Source organism: Microtus pennsylvanicus, chromosome 15 (genome assembly GCF_037038515.1).
Source record: "Microtus pennsylvanicus isolate mMicPen1 chromosome 15, mMicPen1.hap1, whole genome shotgun sequence".
Lineage (NCBI taxonomy): Eukaryota > Metazoa > Chordata > Mammalia > Rodentia > Cricetidae > Microtus > Microtus pennsylvanicus.
In genome coordinates, this window is record NC_134593.1 from 25020209 (window position 1) to 25034880 (window position 14672).

General features: G+C 46.5%; 1 protein-coding gene across 2 annotated transcripts in view; it reads left to right on the forward strand.

Moving 5' to 3' along the window:
- The window catches only part of Fbxo16 (F-box protein 16), a 53136-nt gene extending 39626 nt beyond the window's left edge, over window positions 1-13510 (forward strand). The window contains exons 8-9 of one of the 2 annotated variants that reach the window (XM_075949798.1): window positions 12339-12364; window positions 13248-13510. In XM_075949798.1, coding sequence (XP_075805913.1) covers window positions 12339-12364; window positions 13248-13257 — 36 coding nt within the window. In that variant the 3' untranslated portion in view covers window positions 13258-13510. The remainder of the gene's footprint in view (window positions 1-12338; window positions 12365-13247) is intronic. The other variant, XM_075949797.1, reaches the window with a different exon arrangement.
- Window positions 13511-14672: the final 1162 nt, after the last annotated feature.

A 14672-nucleotide genomic window follows, 5' to 3' on the forward strand; every position in this document is an offset into this window, starting at 1 on the left:
AACAGACCAGGTTGTAAAGAACAAGTGCCACGCCACAATGCCTCATCTTATTTAAATTTCAAAGATTTCCCAGTCTGGTATCAACACACGCGCGCGCGCGCGCACACACACACACACACACACACCGTTTTTCCACATCTTAACAGCTGACTTCCAAAAGCCATTTAGGGAAGGAGGGAGCTGTCCCCTTGCAGGGAGACTTTGGGGAGTTTGTAGAGAGAAGTGGAGCTCCAGGGGCACAGTGTTAGCAGACACCTGGATGCAGAGGAGGGAAGCCTAAGCCTACCTTGCCTGAGGTCAGGGAAAGAAGCTAGTTTGTTACTTCTGTCTGGGGATGGGAAGTAGAGGGGAGGGGGAGAGAGGAGGGAGAAGGGTTTGGGACAGAAGGAAAAGAAGGGTGGAGGCAGAGAGCAGGAAAGTGAGAGGAGAGAGGGAAGTTGAGATGGATTGTGGAGGGGCCAGGACACGAATGATCCCTCTTCCCATTTCAAGTAAGCATGTTTGCTACTATTGGGGTTTAAACCTCCTTCCACCTCCATGGGAAATTCTATTTACTTTATACATACAAATAAGATCTTGAAAGTCTCAAAGCCCAAGAAAATAAAAAAACTCTTGGAACAACACACAAACACATGCACACACACACACACACACACACACACAAGTCAGGATATCGGTATCAGATTTCCTGGAATTGGACTCCGAGGACCATGAATGACATCTTTTAAAAAAATTTTTTTGAGATTTTATTTTAATGTTTGTGTGTTTTGCCTGCCTATAATGTGTCTGCACTCCACATTGTGCAATGTCCACAGAGGCCAGAAGAGGGCGTCAGAGCGTCTGGAATTGGAGTTACACGTGGTTGTTAAATTAACTATGTGGGGCTGGGACTCAAACCTGGATTCTCTGAAGAGCAACCGGTGCTCTTAAATACTGAGCCTCTAGCTGTCCCTCCACAAACCCCCACAAGCCCCCAGCTGACATCTCCCTTTGATCTTCCCTTCCCACCAGGTGGAGCACAAAACACACACACACCTTTGTCTCCACTGGACTTTTCCTTGGAAGTTAGTCCTTGCTTTCCAGGTTCTGCCTGGGCTGGGGATCTCAGAAAGTGGTTGAGCCTTTAACTACCTGTTTACACTCTCTAATTGCCTCAGATAAGACCGGCTGCTAATTCCAGCCTCCAGAAGGCAATTTACCTTCCTCACCTCTTTTCAGGATCTCTTTACTCTTGGTGTCCTGACTTTTTTTTTTTAAATGTTTCTTTGATCATTCTCTTTTTGTTTTGCTGAATCAAGTGGGAGAAAAAAAAAGAAATGTACTCTAAAGAGATTCTGGGATGGTGTGAAAGAAGGGGAGAACCCAGGGTCCAGTTTTAACTCTCTAACAAGCAATCTCTTACATCTTCCCGTGTATAAAATGAGAATTTGAATGGCAACATTATTTTTTGTTTTTTGTTTTGGTTTTTCGAGACAGGGTTTCTCTGTGGTTTTGGAGCCTGTCCTGGAACTAGCTCTTGTAGACCAGGCTGGTCTCGAACTCACAGAGATCCACCTGCCTCTGCCTCCCAAGTACTGGGATTAAAGGCATGCTACCACCGCCGGGCATGAATGGCAACATTGTTAAAGAATATTCTAGGTAGGAGATAGATAATTCTTTGGTGCTTGCCTTGGAAGAATGAAGACCTCAGTTCAATCCCTAGAGCCCATGGGGCAGAGGTGGGGTGGGGAGAGCCAGGCGTGGCGGTGAGTGCCTACAGTCCTTCCTTGTGTTGGGTAGGCAAAGGGGAGTGAATGTTTGATGCTTACTGACTAGCCAGCCTGGCCTCATTGCTAAATCCTCGGCCAGTGAGAGACCCTGTCTCAAAAAACAAGATAGATTACACCCAAGGAACCACCCCAGAGGTTATCTGGCCTCCACCTGCAAACACAACATTCCAGACTGAATCCTGACTCTCCAGGATCCCCTGGGTTTCTACTGAATGTGTTCATGCTCATTTTTCCTCTTTCCTGGAGGCCACAATTGTGATTAAAATTACTTTAGATCGAATACCAAAGGTAAGCCATTCCATTTGTGAATCCAAATTTTAAGCCAATAATTCTTGTTTACTCTCTCATCTTTTTCTTTGAACTTTGGAAAATATGGTTCCTTAGCACTGAAGAAGTCACAAAAGAAAATTTAGAGTGGTTTCCTTGCTTCAATAAGTGCTTTCAAATTCCGGCAAATTCTCCCCATTTTTTTTTTTAAATAACATCTATTTGGTTTGGATTTGCAAAGCTACCCATTTCCACAGGAGAGATTTTAAAATCCTTTCATTCCACCAAGGAAACATCTGGGGATTTCATTTGGAAAGAAGCAGAAAGAATGTGGCTAGACATGGAGATAAAATTGGGTTCTTTTCCTAAATGGCACGACTGTGGGTGAGTTACTTGGTCTCTCTAAGCCTCATTTTCTTCATCTGTAAAATGGGAATCATAGTTTATCTTGCAGGGTTATTGTCAGCACATAAATATAAGGTCTAAGTTAAGGACCATGTTAGTTTCTTTCATTGTGGTTGTGCTGAATACTCTCACAAAGGCAGTTTAAGGAAGAATGGGTTTATTTGACTCAGTTTCAGCTTACTGTCCGTCACAGCAGGGCTCTCAGCATTCAAAGCCTTCCATATTCCTCCCACAAAACTGTCCAAAGGCCTAAGAGCCACACAATCAGGTGTATACAGCAGCAAAAACACATCTTGGTACCGATTTCTGTGTCTTTTTCTGATGTGATAAAATACTCAGACAGAAGCAACCTGTGGGGGGACAGGTTTATTTAGCTAGCAGTTCTGGGTTATAGTTCATCATCGTGGGGGAAATCAAGGCAGCGGGAACTCGAAACAGCTGGTCGGTCACATTACATCCACAGTCAAGAGAAGAAAGCAATGAGCAGATGAGAGCATGCTGGCTCTCAGTGTACCCTCCCCGTTGTCTACAGTCTGGCATCCCCTGCTTGGAACGGCCCCACCTATAGTCAAGATGTCTCTTCTCACATCACTTAACTTAAGACAGTCCCTCACAGATAGACTCAGAGACCCAGCCCACAGGTGACTCTAGATTTTGTCAAGTTGACAGCCATCACAAGCACCTACGATGGTAGGGGCACCTCGTCCTTCTCCAGTACATGCTGTCTTTCTTGTTTCCTTTGCTGTCTAAGAACACAGATTGGAACTCAGATGGCCTATGCACAGTGCTCAGTATCACTATTTCAGGAGCTTGGGAATTTAACCCAGGGCACTTAAGCTCCCTGGGGACTATTTCCTCATCTGGGAAAATGGAGACAGTTGACAAGACTGATCCAGGCTTGGGAGGAGGTGAGGCATTTAGCATAGTTCTTAGCTCAAAGTGGGCACCCACCGGTAGTTGGCAGTCATGGTAATATGCATGGCACATCTCTAATCTGCAAAGCCCAGGCCTCGTTTCATTTTTGTTTGCTGCACACTGTGCCCTGACATTAAGCTTTTTAAGGGGACAGTGGTTTATTTGGCTCACAATTCCAGATGACAGTCCGTCATTGCAGTAAAGTCAAGGCAGAAACTAGAAGCAGCGAGTCACATCCACAGTCAGGAACAGAGAGAGAATGGAGCCAAGCACGCTTGCTGGTGCTCAGCCCCTCTCTATACTTACACAGGGCAGAACCCCAAAGCAGTGCCGCCCTCTGTTTCTCTTTCAGCCTGGGTCTGACCACATCAGTTAGACAGTAAAGGCAGACCCCCATGGACATGCCCACAGCCAACCCGACGTAGACCGTCTCTCACCGAGACGCCTTTTCCGGGTGATTTCAGATTGTGTCATGTTGACCCACACTTTCTGAGTGACACCACAGAACATTCCACACCTGACCTCCGAGCACATGTCACGGTAAAAAAAAAAAAAAGTAACGTGCATAGAAGACATCCCATAAACTTGCCTTCAGGATACATGTGTGCGGTGTATACAAAACATCCGTGAATTCCCTCTGTAGACTCAGAGCCCATCCCTGAGGCGGCTCATCGTCCATATGCGAATAGCCCAGAGTCAGATCCTTCTGCTCCCGAGCTTTGCAGATGATTACTGTACGAGCAGTACAGTTAGAGACCGAGTCACACCTGGGGCCCCCCCGCAGAGCAGCTGTAGGGGACAGCTGCCGGAAGCAGACAGAGGAGCTGGAGGAGGAGCCCTGCAGCCAGAAGGCAGAGTTCAGAGACTCCAGACAGAGGCAGGAATATTTGGGCTCTGCCATCTTCCCCCAGTTTCCTCTCACCTCTGCTTTGTCTTCCGAAGTGGGCGGGGCTGGGTTCAGTCATGTGCTCGCCCAGGACTTCATTCATGAAGCCCTGGGTTCAATCCCCAGCACCACATAAGCTGAGTTTGGTGACCACACCTGTCATTCCAACACTCAGGTGATGGAGAGAGGAGAATCAGAAGTTTAGTGTCAACCTTGACTACGCAAGTTCAAGGCCAGCCTGGGCGAGAAACCCTGTCTCAAAGCAAAGTAAAAATGAAGTGCAAGCCTTATGTTTTCTTTGCCTATATGGCCTTTGCACCACTGTGTATTTGGACATGAATGTATATATGTTGTGTGTCTGTGTACATTCCCTCCACTGGCTCCTCAGAAGTCTCGCACTTGACTCCATTCTCCCAGACTGAAGCGCGGAGTGTACCGAATACACTGCCACCAATTCTCTCTATCCGTGTTGGTGCCTAAAAGACCTGGGAACCCCTGTCTAGAGCCTGCATTTCTCAGAACTGCTGAGAGAGCTGAGTTCGTCTCATTGCCCCCATTATTGGTGTACTAGATATAATGAATGACCTCAACATTTCCCATTAAAAGGACCTTCCTGCTTCTCTGTCACCAGACTTTTAGACATATGGCAAGTGGCTATCTAAACAAAAACATTTGGCACAAAGTAACATCTACCTAGGATCTACCAGAAAAGACCTTTGTTTGTGGATTATATGTTGTTAGTTATGTGCTTATCTGTGATGACAGGTTTAAATCCCTGCTACCATAGTATTTATAGGAACATAGAGAGTGGGGGATGCATATGTGTGTACATCTGTGTTTATGTAGTTTGTGTATGTATGTATGTAGGTGTGTACACATGCATGTGTATATGCATATGCATGTATATGTATGTGAATATGCATATGTGTGTATATGTCTATATGTATGTGTATGCATGTGTATATGTGTGAGTGTGTATGTATGTTTGTATGTGTGTGTACATGTATGTACATGTGTGTATGTTCCAGCTGTACCCATCTTCTCCCAGTTTTCTTCCCTCTTTGCTTTGCCTTCTGAAGTAGAAGCCTATAGCTCAGTCAGTCATGTGCTTGCCTAGCGTTCATGAAGCATTCATACATACATGTTTGTGTATGTGTATATGTATTGCGTTAATATATATGTATATGTGTATTTATGTATATATACATATGTACGTTTGTGTGTATGCATATGGATCTGTGTCTGTGTGTATTGTGTGTGTTAGGAATTTTGAGAAATTGTGTTTATGTTTGTATATGTATATTTATGTATATGCATATTATTATGCATATGTATTTGTATATGTATGCGTGTATTATGTATTTGTGTATGTTATACATATCTATTTATGTGTATGTGTGTATATATGTGTCTGTGTGTATGTCTGTGTGTGCGTGTGTGTATGTGTGTGTATAGCGTTTGGTATATGAGGCTTCGTTAAAACTCTCCTGGGAGCCAGTGTGCTGAGATGTGGCTGTTTTGGAGCAGAAGTCAGCACACTGCCTGGGTTGTATAGCCCAAGCATATTTTGCAACATGTCTGCTTTATTTCCCCTACTTGGATGGCTGAGTGGCATAGACTTGAAGTCTTGGGTTAAAATTTCAAAACCCTGGCTAAATTGCCTCATCTTCCTCCGCAGCTGGCAGTTTTGCCTCAAAATAACGAAGAACAAAGCCATGTTTGAGGCGTCCAGATGGTGCTGATGATGTCCCTCTGATCTGTCCGTTCTGTTTCCCCAGAACAAGAGGGGAGGGAAGGGGACACCCTCCGTAGGTGCTGACCAAAGCAGGGTCTCGACCAGATGGGCCTGAGCAGCTTTCTGGGCTCCCAGTGACAAGACACGGCTCTTCTGTACAGAGCAGCAGCTCGGCCTTCACCCCCCGTAGACCCTGTCCCCCCAGAAGGAGTCCCTCTCGGTGAGGGCTCCTCACTCAGTGAGACCTCATCTCCACTGAGGGTCACCAGCCAGTGCTTAGATCATCTCACTTTATGTGACTCTCACAAAAAAAAAACCTTCTGTTTTCATAATTTTCAAATAATAATTACAATCCACCTTTAGACTCAGGGTTATATACCACCCTGGACTCAGAGTCATAATACAATACACAAGGGATATGATTCCTAAACACTGAGGGCAGTGGTGATGTCTTCTACACAGTGAATACTTGCTGTGTCTCCGCTGTCCCTCTGACACGGAATCTCATTGCTGGCCTCAAACCAATGAACTCAAATGATTTTCCTGCTTCGGCTTCCCGAGTAGTTGGGGCTATAGGCACCTGCCTGTGCTTGGCTCTGCCACTGTCTTTATTTTTTTTTCCACATTACAGAGGTGCTGGGAAGATTATGTGAACAAGTGAGTGTTTGATTCCAGGCACTTACATTGATTGCCACTGGCTTTCCGGGAGAGCTAGTGGGACACTAGTGGGACCTTATGTATATTCTTAGCGCTGTATTTCCTCATTCTCCAGACTCACTAACTGCCTTACCTAACTCTCTTCATTGATCCACGGACTTATCTGATGATGTTGTCCATATGGCTGTTCCAGGCGGCTGCACATACATGTAAAACTCTTAAGAAATCAGCTATGGGATGGAGAACGCAGGTCTGTGTGCCGACTTATTCATGCAGGTTGTTTCCTGCTTGCTGCTTGTTTGGGGCACCGCTATGTCTTGGGTTTCTCAGCTTCAGCAATCTGTGGATCCTCTCATCCACTTTTCCAGCACCCAGCCTACCGTCAGCATTTTCTGTGCCTGTTTCGTAATCTGCCTGCTGCAGCCATTGCCCCAAAGGAAGGAGACACTGGAGTGGCTCTCACTGAGTCAACAAGTATTCTGCAGGCACTGGACTAGGGACACAAACAGGATAAGACAAGTCCCTGCCCTCAGGCGGCTCGTAGGCTGGGGGGCAAAAGCTCCCAGCCAAGGAAGAAATAATTAGGTATTTAATGGTACCTATCTAAATAATTAGGTAGGTATAAATTGTACCAATATTTATTCAGCTGAATCCAGAAACTCAGCAGACATGTAGGGTTGAGGAACTTGTGGGTCTCCAAGTGAACCATTCAGGGGAGGTCTGAATGGAAGATCTAGAATCGCCATGATGATCTAGGTACCAGATACCCAGGAAGTAGGCCAATTCCAACGATTCCATGTTCAAAGCCTGAACTTACAGCAGCTGTGGTTAGCTGCACAAGACCCGCACTAGAAGGGGCCTTCAACAGTCCATTGTGAGTGGGGGATGGGCTTGTGAAGTCTAGCTAAGGAACTGTTAGCATTGATGGTTGCTGGGGATGGGAAGGGCAGGCGTGATTTTTCTTCAGTGGCGTGGCCACTGTGAGTTGCCCATGTTCCAGTAAACACTCATTAAACTCATTGGAGAGTTATAATAAAAATTTAAAAGCCACAGGCTAGAGACATGGCTCAGTGGTTAAGAGCACTGGCTGCTCTTCCAGAGGTCCTGAGTTCAATTCCCAGCAAGCATACGGTGGCTCACAACCATCTGTAATGAGATCTGGTCTCTCTCTTCTGGCCTGCAGACAGACATCCTGGCAGAAACTGTATACATACTAAGTAAATAAATCTTAAAAAGAAAAAATTAAATTCCATGAAAGTAGGAGGGCACTTACTGAGAAGAAAGGGTTCAGAGGGAGTAGAAGGGGATTAGGGAGGGCAATAGGGAGTGAATCTGAGCAAAATAAATTATATGCATTATGAAGTTATCAGAGGATAAACAAAGATATTTTTTTTTTTTTGGATTTTCGAGACAGGGTTTCTCTGTGGCTTTGGAGCCTATCCTGGAACTAGCTTTGTAGACCAGGCTGGTCTCGAACTCACAGAGATCCGCCTGCCTCTGCCTCCCGAGTGCTGGGATTAAAGGCGTGCGCCACCACGGCCCGGCCAAAGATATTTTTTAAAGAGAGTAACAATATCTAACCCTGTGTTTTTATGTTGATGTGAATGGTGTATGCACATGTGCATATGTTCCCATGGGCTTATATTTTATGTATGCTTTTGCATCTGCATTTCCTGTGAGCATCGTGAACACACACAGGGTCTTTAGAAGGATATAAAGTGGCAGATAACCTTGGTTGACCTTGTAAGAGGGAGCATGGTAAATGGGGGATCTCACTGAGCCCTTCCTCATCTTTTCAATATTAAAATATGCAGAAAGGAAGCCTATGCAAACAATAAAGAAAGGGAGAGCAATCTCAGAGGCCTGTTTAGAGACGCCTGTTAAGGAAGAAGCCATGTGCCGGAAGGAGGGTTAGTGAAAACAGACTCGACCTAAAGTGCTCAGGGGTCAGATGAACCACTTGAAATCTGGACTCTGTCATCTCTCTAAAATAGACCTTGTTGCTAAGATTATGTTTGAGAAGTTGGACATCTCAGGGGTCTTGAGGTGGGGGGGGGGGGGGGAGCAAGGATCAGAAGGAAGAAAAAGGCTTGGGAATCCCTGGTGTTGGATGAGGGATTTTCTAGTTATCATTTCAGCCGTAGTCAGATGTTGCAAACCCAGATCCAGCACTCTAAGGGTTTGATTCTTTTATGTATCTTACCGCTTTTCTCTTAAATCTTATGACTCATGCCTGTAATCCCTTGAGAGGCTGAGGCAGGAGGATTGCTCTGAATTTGAGACTAGCCTATGCTATATTGGTATGTTCCGTGCCAGCCTGGGCTACAGTGTATAAGACGCTGTCTCATACACACACACACACACACACACACACACACACACACACAGCCACAACAAAAAAACAGACATTAAAGTCTTAAAGTGGGTTTGGGGTGATGATTCCATTGATAAAATGCTTGCCTTGCAAACGCAAGGACCTGAGTTTATCCTTAGCACCTGTATAAGGTATGTTTGTGCAGGAAGCTGGGGATGGTGGTAAACACTTGTAATCCCAGAGTTGGGAGGGTGAAGACAAGCAGATGGCTGGGGCTTCCTGGCCTCTCTCACTAGGCAAGTTCTAGGTTATTAAGAGACCTTGTCTCAAAAACACAAGATGCATGGCACCTGAGAAATGACACTGGAGGTTGTCCTCTGGCTCCCACATACATGTACACATCCACACACCTGCGCACACACACACGTGTGCACACACATGCATGCACATTCACACACCGTGCGCACCTACATACACACACTCGCAGACAAACCAAACTCAGTCTTAAACTGGAGAGGGGGGTCTGTAGCTGTTTTCTGGGACAAGAAGAATGGACGTAAGAATACCAGCTTCCCAGATCTGCTCTCAGCGGGGAGGAGACAGCCAAGAGTCTGGACAGGTGGTGACTACTGCCGCAGAAGAGCAGGGCAGGGGGAGCTCCTGGGACCTGCCACCATGAAGACGAGAGTGGCAAAGAGCCTGCCCAGGCCTGTGGCTGCCCCAGGCTCAGGAGCAAAGGGCTCCTCCACTCCAGTGACAGATGCGCAGGGCTCAGTAAGAGGATTAAAGCTGAAAGTGTCACAGGTGAGGGCGACAAGCCCGTTCTTGTTATCGGCAGAGCCAGGCCCTGTCCTCATCCAGCAGGCAGCACTGTCTTTATTGTTCCTGACGGGGCACAAAGGAACACTCCAGTCTGTCCTCTTGCCTCATATGGATCTGGAAACAACTGGAAACAATCGCTCTATGGTGGGTTGATTCGCTTGTTTCCTCAGCGTGGTGTTGAGGGTTGGACCCAGGGCCTCACCCGTGCTAGGCAAATGTTCTACCATTGAGCTGTATCCCCAACTCGCTCTTTCTTTTTCGTTGTGAGACAAGGTTTAGTTAAGTTAAAGTCAACTAAGTTAAGGTGCCCAGGCTGAGCTAGACCTTTCTGTAGCCCAGGTAGGCTTTGAACTTTAGCCTCTCTGCCTCTGCCTCCTAAGGGGCTTGCACCACAGGCCTGCATGAGCAGACCAGCCTCTGTAGGGATTGTAAGACGATACTGAAAACGTCAAACGAGAGGCAGTTCTATGCTCTCATCCCCCTGCTCCCACGCTTAACATTGACACTTTGACCTTTTGAACTTAGCCACTTGCTTCTTCAACCCTAGTTTTGTCTATCTTTTCTGGGGGGAAAAATCGCCATCCTACATATTCTGGACTTCTGTAGACAGCACCTGTGGACCCAGTGAAGTGCAAGACCCCAGGTTTGCAGGCAGGGAGACCAAGAGTCACAGAGATGAACGCTGATGTGCAAGAGCAAGCAGTCAAGGGGGCTCATTAATGTTCTAGGATCCCACTGATGGAGGAACCCCAGAAAGTGAAGGCATTCAAAAATAGGTAGGCTCATGCATACCTGCAATCCCAGCATTTGAGAGGCAAAAGCAGAAGGATTGCTACAAGTTAAAGGTCAACTTGAGCCACACATAGAAATGTTATCCCCAGGGGCTGGAGAGATGGCGCAGAGGTTAAGAGCACTGCCTGCTCTTCCAAAGGTCCTGAGTTCAATTCCCAGCAACCACATGGTGGCTCACAACCATCTGTAATGAGGTCTGGTGCTCTCTTCTGGCCTGCAGGTATACATTCAGACAGAATACTGTATACACAATAAATAAAATCTTTAAAAGAAAAAAAAAAGAAATGTTATCCCCAAAACACAAAGACAGGGCTGAGGAGATGGCTCAGTCAGTAAACTGTTCTCTGTGAAATCATGAGATCTGAGTTTGATACAAGGCAGTGCCCACATAAAAGTGGACAGTGGTGGCTGGCGTGAGTCTGCAATCTCAGTGTGGTGGTTTGAAAGAAAATGGCCCCCAGAGGGTGGTGGCACTATTAGGAAGTATGGCTTTGTTGGAGTGGGTATGGTCTTATTGGAGGAAGTATGTCACTGTGGAGGTGGGCTTAGAAGTCTCATGTGTGATCAAGCCACACCCAGTGTCTCAGTTCACTTCCTATTGCCTGCAAGTTGAGATACAGGACACTCAGCTCCTTCTCCAGCACCTTGCCTGCCTGCCTGTACACCACCATGTCGCACCATGATGGTAATGAACTAAATCTCTGAAAATGTAAGCTACTCCAATTAAATGTTTTTCCTTTATAAGAGTTGCCATGGTTGTGGCAATAGAAACCCTAACTAAGACTCCAAGCATAACTGTAACCCCAGCTCTGGGAAGACAGACAGAGTGGTGCTTCCTGGCCAGCCAGTCCAGCTGAATCAGCAAGCTCCAGGCCAACAAGAGACCATGCCTCAGAAATCAAGATGGAGAACAATTGAGGAAAATAGCTGATGTTGACTTTTGGCCTCTACTTGTACATGTGTGTGAACACACATATAAAACATTTGAATCTCTAGGTGTAGTCATGCATGCCTATAAGCCTAGCACTCAGGAGGCAGGAGAATCAAGTGTTCAAAGTGGCCAGCCGGGGCTATATGAGACCTTGTATATGAAAAGAAAAAAGAAGAAGAAAAGAAAGAAAAAGAAAACATTCAAGCTTCTAGGAGAAGGTGGACCTTGAAGAATAAATTACCTGTAAGGCATTCACGCAGGTCACAGTGCTGGATGGGGGTGCAAGTGACAGCCATCACTGGTTTCTGAATCAATGAAAATAAAGAGTGAAATTTTCCATGATTCAGAGGAAGCCTGCACACGTCTGTCAGAGCATACGATAGATTAGTGATCCCATATGATCTGCCAGGATTGCGGAGGGTGGGGACACACTGCAGCCATGGGAACTGTCTTTCATCATTTGCATTGGAAATTGCAAACTATTTTTTTTTTCTGTTGTGTGTGTGTGTGTTTTTTTTATTTTGTTTTAAGTCAGGTAGCCTAGAACTATGTAGCTCAGGCTGGCCTTGAACTTTCGGCAGCCCTTCTTCCTCCAATTTCAGACAGCTGGGATTATAGATGTTGGCTCGAGGGCCAATTTTTTAAGCTTAATTTATTACTTGATATTGGGCCTCACTGTGTAGATCAATCTGGCTTCAGATCCACAGAGAGCTATCTGCCTCTGCCTCCCAAGTGCCCGGCTTCAAACTTTACAGAGCACGTCTCTCTCTCTCTTGCCTCAAGCTCAGATCACCTTTTCTTTTTCCTCTCTGTTCCTCCCTCTTCCGGTTCCTGCACACCACCAGATGTCAAGGAGAGAGCTCTTGTCACTGTGAGTTTGGGTTGGGATGTCAGCCTGGGCCATCTGCCTTGTTGGAGAGCGTGCATGCGGATGGGTAGAGTGAAAAGCATGGGGGCCATGCTTGTGGTCCCTGGTCTAAGACACAGAAGTCTCTGGAGCCAGCTGTGACACCGTGCTGTGTGACTGTGGACTGTAGCTCGCATGCCTGCTCCTCCGTTTCATTTGCTTGTAAAATGAAGATTGTGAATACCATCCTCCCTCCTTCCTGCCCTTTCTCCCTCCCTCCCTCCCTCCCTCCCTCCCTCCCTCCCTCCCTCCCTCCCTCCCTCCCTCCCTTTCTAGCTCATGATTTTCTTGAGGTTCAAATAAAATGTGGTGGGGACTGGGGAGCTAGCCCAGTCTATAAAATGTTTGCCTTGCAAGCATGAGGGCCTGAATTTGACCCCCAGCCCCCATATAAAGAGCAAGGTATGGTGGTGTATACCTATAATCTCAGCACTTAGGAGGGCAAGACGGGGATCCCTGGGGCTCACTGACTGGCCGACCTGGCCTAATTGATGATCCCCACACCACTGAGAGACCATGTATCAAAAACTCAAGGTGGGTGGCTCTTGAGGAATGAACTCAGTGCCCGTGCGCGCGTGTGTGTGCGTGTGCATGTGTGTGTATGTGTGTACACATGCGTGTCTGTGCGTGAGTATGAAAGCTATTTTGGGGGTGAAAATTTACTAGTTATATAGTTCAAAATGAAGTCTGCTTGGGAGTGATGTAGGGATTACTGGGAAAGTTTAGAAACCCTTCTCTTCCTTATGAATGCCTCATGCTGCATCGTGGCGTTATAATAAGTTTAATTGTATGACGTCATTTGGCACTTTAGTAACCTTCCCTCTGTTTGGTACTTTTCCTTCCCTAGATGTCCCTGAGTTCCTATCCGAAAGTTCCAGTTCATCCCGCCTGGCCTCTTCATCTGCCAGTGGGACCCTCAGATCCTGAAGCAGCAACTCAGATTCTCATGGAACATTTTCCCAGACACCCTGGGCTTCAGTCACCCCCCGCAGAGGCTCCAGAGTGGAAACTGACTTAAGGATGGGAAAGGAATTTTCTAGAAAGGACAAGGTATTCTTCACAGCTGAGGATGGATTCTAACAAGTCCCTCCATTAAACTCTTGATTTATATACCTTATGAGTGGTCCTACGAGTCTATCTTGGAAAAAGGGAACGAACAGCAGAAATGGTAACGCGTGCAGAACCGTGGGAATTTGTCAGTAAATATGTCAGCTTTGATGAAGGGATGTCTGATGGCCTCGTTGATGATACTGGGCGAGTCGGGGTCCTAGAGGGAAGTGACACCCCCAGGACTCCTAGAGTGGTTGGTAAAGGAGATGCTTAGGATGTTGGATCTGTAGCACAGACTGAGAGGTTTTAACAACAGAAATGCATTTGCTCACAGTCTGGAAACTGGAAGTCCGAGATGATATGTCAGCAGGTAACGCCGAGGTCTCCTCTCCACTCGCCATCTTCTCCCTATCTTTATGGGAATCTCTTTTTCTAAGCTCTGGTGGGCCTGTTCCAGTGACTCACGTAACCCCGTTCATCTCTGTCTCCAAATGCAGGCTCATTCTAAGATACCAGGAGATAGGAGTCCGGCGTGTGGATGTGTAGGGGACTTGGTTCAACCAGTAACACATGCGATGGGCAGGGTTAGGAGAATTGAGATAAGATGCCACTGAGATGGCAGCAGTGAGAACCTTCCTCATCCTTTGGGCCAAAGAGATGAAGGGAGAAGGGAGAGGGGAAGTCTTAGAATCCAGCTTCTGCTGTGGCCTTGGGAGAGAGGCCAGCAGACAGGATGTGTTCGGGGTGGCAGAGGAATGTGGGGAGGGAAGCAGCTGATACTTAACTCTTCTCTCTTAACACCCTTCCACACTCCTGGCAAACACCATCTGGAAGTAGAGGCAAAGATACTTGTGGTTCAGCCCTTAGCTGCCAGTCCTCCTGAGGCAAGAGACCAGAGCGGGCAAGGGTAGAGCAATGGAAATAGCCAGAATCATGGAGGAAAAGGTCTGGGACCAGCAAGATGGCTGAGTGGGTGAAAACATTTCCTATACACACCTGGTAACCTAAGTTCAGTCCTCAGGACCTATGGTGGAAGGCGAGAACTAACTCCTTAAAAAGTATCCTCTGGCCTCCACATGCATAAACCCCCCACTCCCCCACCCCAACAATCAAGTACATGTCTGGAGAAGTTACAGTTGCCATTTAAGCAATTTAAAAGAGCTTTGGAGTAACTGGAAAACAAAAAGCAAAACAAACAAACAAAGTCATTTAGCCACAAAGA